General features: G+C 32.6%; 1 protein-coding gene across 1 annotated transcript; it reads left to right on the top strand.

Moving 5' to 3' along the window:
* Positions 1–312: 312 nt before the first annotated feature.
* On the top strand, positions 313–7,210 carry LOC134688239 (uncharacterized). Its single transcript, XM_063548739.1, has 3 exons — positions 313–491; positions 3,857–4,138; positions 5,268–7,210. Exons 2-3 carry the CDS (start codon positions 3,863–3,865, stop codon positions 5,559–5,561), a joined length of 570 nt encoding a protein of 189 aa, XP_063404809.1. The 5' UTR covers positions 313–491; positions 3,857–3,862; the 3' UTR covers positions 5,562–7,210.
* Positions 7,211–8,947: the final 1,737 nt, after the last annotated feature.

Genomic DNA, 8,947 nt, shown 5'->3' with positions numbered 1-8,947 from the left:
TAGTTTTTCTTCCATGTCGACTGAGGTAGAGAAAAGCTGACACTGTATAATAATACAAATAATTAGGAGTAAATTATATCATATAAAACAATATAAACTATATCGTTATTTAATCTTTAAAATACCATTTTAATGTAATACCTTTTATGCATGACACTTGCGGATCTTTTTAAAAGTAAAGCCTTATCTTTCTGAAATGTAAAGCTACATGCGTGTTGTTCTTTAACTGATATAAAAATTCTCATTTAAAATGATTATGTGATAATTTATGACAAGATTTGTGTTCCATACATTTTTGACCTAGATGTAAGATATTCTTTGACCTTAGATGACGTTAACAGGACTAATCCATTAATCTGGTGTACGTGACCTTTTCCTGGTCGATATTGGCTAATAATTAGGTCAATATAAAGGGATTTCTTTGTTGATGTGTAGCTAAGAGAGTTTTCGGTTGAATTGTGTCAATAATCAACACGCACTCGAACATAGAGGTAAGCATACATGAAATAATATTTGTTTTGGTTTGTCATTGTTAGTTATAAGTAAAATGCATTTATATATTCTATTACTGTATTTTTGATTACTATTTATATGTCTTCTTTTAATGAATGTATTGATCGATCACCACTCTCATCGTAAACCCCTGACTTGACATTAACATTGAATTGCATTCTTTTAATGAAAATACATTATTTTAGGTGTGAAATTATTTATATATGGACCAACATGGGGCTCCTCATTTCCTCAATACCAGGGGCGGATCCAGCCATCTTCAAATGGGGGGGGGGGGGGGGGGGGTCCTTACACAGGACAAAGGGGGGTTCCAATTACATGTCCCCATTCAAATGCATTGATCGTCCAAAAAAAGGGGACGGGGTTCCAACCCCAGGACCCCCACCCTCCTTATCTGAATCCGCGCCTGAATACACACCAAACGATTAAACTGGAATAGGTTTGAGAGGTAAAACAAGTATATTTTTGTGTGCTGATTTAAATTTGTAAAACGGAAGTTGAGTCATAATATTGTTTCAAGAGAAACTGCAAAATAGATTGATCCATAGCGAGGTCTATAGATCCCGGTTGCTCAGCCCGGTGGCTCGTGTTAGGAGTATAGGTTAGGAGTATTAGTTTTATTTCATTTTTTTGGGGGGGGGGAATATGAGCCTATCCTCCAGAGGCGGATCCAGGGGGGGTCCCTGTGGGGCCCGTTTCGTGTGAAAAATTTGGTTAATTATATAGGTAATCACGAAGGCATAACTGGAGCTGGCCCCCTTAGGTCACGGTCAGCCGCCCCCCCCCCCTCTCGCCTTTATGAAAAGTTCTGGATCTGACACTGACCTCCTTCATTCGCAAGATGTATATAGAACTTATCATTATTTGGTTGTTGCAAAGAGTAAAAAAAGTTATAATTTTTACAACACCGATGAAGGCGATGAGAGCGATCGAACTATTGGTTGTATTTTATTTACACCACGATATTTTTTAGACAATTAAGGCAAACATGATCATAGATTTCGAATCTTTCAGCATTGTGGTGTGACTTTATAGTAAAGCATGATAAAAGCAGGTTCATGTAACTGTTGGTGTGAATACAGATGTGAATACAGATGTAAATACAGATGTGAATACAGATGTAAATACAGATGTAAATACAGATGTAAATACAGATGTAAATACAGATGTAAATACAGATGTAAATACAGATGTATCGGGAATTAACCGTGTTGTAATGATCGATCGTCCTCTTTATCGACTTATTTCGAGACTAATTTGATTATACTGAGCATGTAAACATGTAGTAGAATAAATAATTAATTAGGTTCTTTATAGCTACAAACGCCTCTTGTATAATAGTCACCACAGCAACAAATCAAAAGATCACACTAACGTAAAAATTCTACACAATTTTAATGTAGGACATGGACACCCCCAACTTTCTAATTTATTCATGTTCAATAAATGTACATGTCATTTGTTATGTATTTGACCTGGTCATGGGTTTTTAACACTCAGCAGTTACAGTTAGTGTCCCCTACGGGTAGGTCCTGTTCTATGATGCATTATTACATACTGTCAAATATAATCGTCGCCAAATTAGTATATTTAAAACTTTAATGATATGATAGCCAAGAATAGATTCAATTCATCTTTTCTGACAATTAGAAACCAACAGAGAGAGTTTGACGCAATGATATGAATGTGGTCCTCGAAGTAAACGTCGAATTACAATACATTTGATATTTGTAACAGTAACTCCGCCAATATGCACATTAGTGACCAATGGTGAAGAGACCCCAAAAACCTCGACCTGTAATGTATACAACATGCCGAAAAATCCCCGCTCAAAACTCTGGTGGACCTCCCACGGCACCCATTAGTAGTTTAAGATTTTGTTTCATTCAACAAATCAATTTGTGACCTGCATGTACGTGTCGATTAGAACACGGCCATGTTACAAATGCTTAATATTAATCATTTATCTGTGTAATTTGCTCTTTGGGACTTTCAACGTAGGCTATTTCAAGGGATGATATTACTTCTCCGGAAAGTATATTAACACTTCTGTGAAAAAATCACACTGGAAAAGAATATTTGCAACCATCCGTATGTATATTAGGAAGACATAATTACTGTCCATACCAAACATATCCTATTTAAAGTGGTAGCCCAATGTTCGCAAAACTTACATTATTCGCGTATTATTGGATTTTTTTTCTCGTATAGGTTAGTCAAGAAATATTTGCCACAGAACTTTAATCAACTGATTACTGTAAAAATAAGTCAAGGTTTAGGCTAGTTCATCATGTTCCATACAGCTTGACTGTTATAAATTATCGAGCAAACTCTAAAATTAGTAAATCACCAAAACGTTGGTCATAGAAAAACGTGTCTTACACATACATTAATAAAATACATTTTTATATTTGAAAGTTAAAATGGCCATATTGTCATAATATTTGGTTTTCAGTTGACGTTGTTTAATGGCAGTTGTTAAATTTGATAGTACTTGATTATTGGAGTTCGACCACCTTTATCGTCGCAATTACGAATTATGCACTTTCTATACCATTCACCTGCTTTCACTGGGGGGGGGGGGGGGGGGGGGGGGTAAAATAGAATAAGGATTAGTATTCCCGATGGGCATTACAGTTGTTTTAGATCGTTTGCAGTATGCAAATTTTCATCTGCTTTTCGATTGCAACAATTATGCAAAACAAAGTACGATGCAATCGTGTACAACAGACTTTGAACTGTGTTACCTATTTTCAGTACCGATAACTGGTAATATGACATGCTCTGTTGACCCGCGAATGAAAATGTTCTTGAAAATTTATTAGAATGTTCTCGCAGCACCTCGAGTAGATGATTTGAATAAAGATCGAGAGTATTTGTCGTTCCGGTTGACCAACTTTTACCGTTATGACTTGGGCTTAACATTTTTTTTTAAATAAAAAAAAGTACTTGTCCGGAATTTTTGTTGTAATGGCTGCCAATCTGGAACTGGTTTTTGGTTTTGGTGCATTCTGATATGTAACTTGCTTGTCAAGTTTGCGTTATGTACGTTCCAGTTGACAAATTTTTACGATTTAAATGTAGGCAGAGGAAAAGTGTTACTTATTAAAACGTTGATTATTGATATAAAGTTTCTGAACTTGTAACTTACATACAAAATGCCTTATACTAATATCAAAGCATCTAGTATTTATCTAACAAGACATTCAGGGGTAATCGAACAATTGAGCATAAGTACAAAAAAAATGAAGAGGGTTGTTTTTTTTGGACCAAGGTCATGTGATGTTAAATCAAAGCGTGTATACATTTCATGTAATAAAAGGTCCCTGTCTTATATTTTCAGGTAATCATGTTTTCCTTGGAGAGTTTTTCGAATGTTCTCACAATCATTTGTTTTTGTATGGAAGCCTACCACATTGTTGGACATTGTGCTGTTTTGTTTAGAGTGCGTTTATTACCACGGAAAGACTTAGTTCGGATTAGGTATTACTTCTTAATAGATCTTATGACAGTTTTTGTATCATCATTTGTGGTTCTCGGAAAGTTACAGTGGCTAGCTGTGATTCAGATGTGCCAACATATGTATTATTTCCTATTCTGGGAACAGACAGGTCCTGCAAAAAAGGTATGATTATATTTATTTAGATATAAGAATATGTGGTATGAGTGCCAATGCGACAATTCTTCATCCAAGTCACAATTTGTAAAAGTAAAACATTATAGGTCAAAGTACTGTCTTAAACACGGAGTCTAGGCTCACACACTACAGCAAGCTATAAAGGGTCCCAAAAAAGACGTGTAAAACCATTCAAAGTAGAAAACCAACGGTCTCATCTATGTTAAAACAAAAATGAGAAACACTTATGAACCAATCAGCAAACGACAACTACTGAACATATATTTTCCTCTGCTGAACATTAGGCTGAATCAGTATGTTTGTTTTTAATACACACTTTTACCTCTAGATATAAATTGAATAACCATTTAACAAAACATTCTTGCTTTTTTGGCGGTTGTTCATCTTGAAGTAAAACATTATAGGAAGCCTTCAATAATGTTCTTGCAAAGTAACGTTTAGAACAAGATCAAAGTTACTCTTAGCGTCGATTTTTACTCGACACATGCACATCTGCACAAAAAGGCTATATCGTGGCGATGGAGCTAAACAAAGATCTTGTCTTAATCAGAATATTTAAAATTGAGAATGGAAATGGGGTATGTATCAAAGAGAAAACAACCCGACCATAAAAAAATCAACAGCAGAAGGTCACCAACAGGTCTTCAATGTAACGAGAAATTCCCGCACTCGGAGGCGTCCTTCAGCTGGCCCCTAAACAAATATATACTAATTCAGTGATAATGAACGCCATACTAATTTCCAAATTGTATATGTCTTGATAATGATTGGTTGTTTTAAAAAATGGTTAGGACTATATGAAAACAAACTTATAAAAAGCAAACACATACAATTAACTTGTAATAAATTATGTTTTCGACAAATGTACCATATAATAATTTGTATGTTAAATCCTTTGTCACCTTTATTTTCAAAACTTACATCCTGGATTTATAAAGACAGACAAATCATCGCATGCGTGTGTATATGATTACAGAAGTTTCATGGCGATATTTCGTCAAGCGAACTTAGTATGTACAGATCGATTTACTGCCAATACTTTCATATTACTATTGTTATCAAGTAAAAAGACAAGCTGCTCTTATATTAATGAGTCAAGGATACATTTCTTTTACAGATAATTAGTTGGAGTTCGATAGATTGGACCAAGAGTAAGTTTTATAAAGAATGGCATCTTGACTCTATCCTTGGAACAGCTTTCGATGTTGGTGTCCATATTCTAATGGCATTCCTGCTTGGCCAACGTATGACAACAGTCCAAGTTATAATTGGCCTCGTTGTAGTGCAGTGTTCATCCTTCACCATCTTAAATGGACCGTGGCTAGCATGGAGTAACCCTTGGGATACCCCAAAATGGATTGAAAAACGGATCAAACCTCTCCAGACCTATTACTCTTCATCACAAGATTGATGAAAATAATATTAATAGTTTAAACATTTAGTTTCACTGTTTAGATTATCATTTACGGTTATAAATTGATATAAAAATACGATTAAGCTATGCAAATAATAATGTGCTCATATCAGAACAAAAAGAAACCGAGAACAATTATTCCACATTTTGTAATAGTGTAGATGGTTTTGCTTGATGTTGTATGTCTCTAAAAATGTGGGATTCGATGTCATAACTTAATCTTTTAACTAAACAACAAATATCTCTTAACTTAAATGTTAACGATCACTGTAACAATAAATTGCTTGTAGTTTTATAAAGAATGTTACAAACGTGTACATCAAGAAATTGGGTTTAAAATAAGACCCATGCTGACTTAGAATGCAGTCACATCTTGCTTTCCTTGGTGTTATTGAATTTTATTTGTTGTAATATTTGAAATAAATTGTTTGTTAACACTTGTTTGATCTGATCAGAAATGTTATTTAAAGATTTTTATGTATATTTTTTGTCAATCCGGTGATTATGGATACATATTGTTAGTTTTTGCGTTTGTTATGTTTATTTTTTTTACTAGTTTTTTTTTTAGTTTATGCTTTATTATTAACAATAAATACGAGACATTTTTAAACGTTTTCTTATTTTTATAACTCTTTCAGCGGTCCGTTAATGGACTTGAAAGCGAAACAAAATTTAAAACTTCATCCCTTTCTTAGGAATATTTTAACCTTATACATTTCTTTAGAATGTTTTAACTATTCCATTCTTCAGAATATTTTGACCTCAAGCAATTCTTCATAAATGTTTTAGCTTTATGCATTTCTTCGGAATATTTGAAATTTATGACTTTATTTAGCAAATTTTATTTATCAATATTATTTACAAAACACTACTATGTTGAATATAAGAACTACTGATATATTCTGTCTAACCATTGCTACGTATGTGTTTATGTTGTCTACTTGATTACGTTTTAGTAAGCAAAATTTAATAACAATCCAGAATTGTGAGAATTCAGGTTAATTAAGCATTAGCCATTTCGATATTAGTCAAATATTTTCAGCTGTGGATCACCATTTTAGCACAAAAGTATTATTTATATATTAGCTATTTTAATATCCTATATACTTGTGATACAAACGAAGTTATACATGTATTATTTATTCCAAAAGCAATTCAGCTTATAGGCATCAAGTACAATAAATATTACATTATATATAGTAAGCAAAAACTATTACAACAAGGTAATTCATTAATAGGTAATTAATTTGTTAACATATTAATAAGAAATGATGGTACCTATTAATTAAAAATGTGAAGGAACATGTTAATTATAAATGAAGGTACATCTTATTTGTGTTCAGAAAAGAATCTTGTAGTTTTAATTTTACATTTCCACTGCTGGAGAAAATTTCATTATGCTGCTGCTTATCCATGACACACTTACTTCCCATGTTCCAAGCAATGACTTAATAATATAAGAAAGACGTGTTTAATTGCAAGCCAATTATCACGTGTATGAATTATCTTGATGTCTAGTCATATGAGTTTCAATATTATAGATGGACATTTTAGTAGAGATAATGATGTAGAATATCACAATCAATGCAATTTATATGGTAGTATGGTCACAAATTTTATTTTTTATTAATTATTGTTGTTTTAATTTTTTATGATTTTTATTATCATTTGTCAGAAGAGCTTGTGTTCTGTAATAAAATTAAAGTGTTATTTGAATTATGTCATTTTATGAGTGTTACAGTTTCAGTTATTAAAAGAATTTTGCTGTGTTTTTTGTACTTGTACTACTTTTGGTAAAGGTTTTTTTCTATAACACACAATTCCTTCATAAAATCTTTAATGTCTGGACCCAAATTCACTTTACGCATTTCATGATAACATGCCATTTATTATTTTATATAATACTGTATCGTCGGTGTTCGAGGATAGAGTCGTTAGTATTTGAGGGTATCGTGATCCTTTATATCTCAACTGTTTAAGGAATATGAGCAAAGTTTCAGTAACTGTAAACAATTCTTAAAAAGTCAGTACTACTTTAATTGTGTCATGTGTCTGACACATTTAAAGATCTTTAAAGGCATCAGGCAGTTAAAGCAACATCAGTAATGTTTAAGAAAATTTAAATATCTTTTACATTTCATGAAGGAAGAAAAAGATGGGCAAAATGCTCGATATTTTCGTAAATTCCTTAATCCCTAACATCAGGAGCTTTGTGCTAAGTTATATTAAGTTATATTACATTAGAAATTTGTTTTAGTGAATTTGACCAGTAATTGTCACTTTAACGATCACAAGATTAAGACACTTGCTGGGTGTCGTTTGTTAAACCGGTATCAATGGTAATGTACATGTCATATTATGCTATGCTGTTGATTTAAAAAATCGAGAAAAAAATATGTATTCGACATAACAAGAAACTATGAACTGGACAACTGTTATCTTAAATATTTTAGTAACCTCTGACTGAACTTTAAAGACCTGTGGTAGTAGATAGGGTTGTTGATTTAAAGACCGAACTGGTAAATCTCGTCATCGTTTGAATTTAATCCTGGTATCTATGATGAGTTTATTTTGAACCACTAAATGAATTATTATATTGATATAACACACTGGTCTTTATTTTGTATTACTATACAAATCCTTGATGAATGCTAGTAAATCTTTTCATCGATCGTGAAAAAATGGAAAACGGAATTCAGATCGACAGAGAAGAATTTGTTAACCCGAAGAAAAAACGTACCCATACCGTCATTTATCAGTCAAGATTGCACCTGTTTGGTCCGAAAAGAAAAAAAACATTCTAACATTGATATTGGAATTTGATATACAATAAATGGCCAGACAAACTAAAGTAATGACATAATTATAATCCAATTTTGGTTTATATTTATCGTGTTTACGCATCCCTGGCTTTCAAATGTTAAGGTTTGGGTATTTCTTATTAAGGTGAATTTCGAGTTTATTTTTTTTTATTTACAGCTAAACATTGTTTAAAGCAAAACATGTTTCTTCGCAATTGTTCACTTCATACGACGATTTTAAAAGGGCGGTAATCGAAATCAACATGGATAGAGACCTCATGAATATCATGAATGATAAACAAAAGTTGAAATGAAACTTACAGACCTTTCATGGTGCGAATTATAACAAATCATAGATTTGAAGAAAAATTTATTAAATTATTCAGAAGAATTGAAAGCAGCGAATTTGTAGTATAGAGTCAGAATAAAGTAAAATAACAAAAGTACCGAACTCCGAGGAAAATTTAAAACGGAAAGAACATAAGCAAACTACAAAGTCAAAAGCTCAAACACATCATACGAATGGAAAACAACTGTCATATTCCTGCCTTGGTACCGATATTTTCGTATGTAGGCAAAGGT

Source organism: Mytilus trossulus, chromosome 10, assembly GCF_036588685.1.
Source record: "Mytilus trossulus isolate FHL-02 chromosome 10, PNRI_Mtr1.1.1.hap1, whole genome shotgun sequence".
In the NCBI taxonomy this organism is placed as follows: Eukaryota; Metazoa; Mollusca; class Bivalvia; order Mytilida; family Mytilidae; genus Mytilus; species Mytilus trossulus.
The sequence above is the reverse complement of the archived record's forward strand: the minus strand, read 5'-3'. Positions and strand labels throughout refer to the sequence as shown.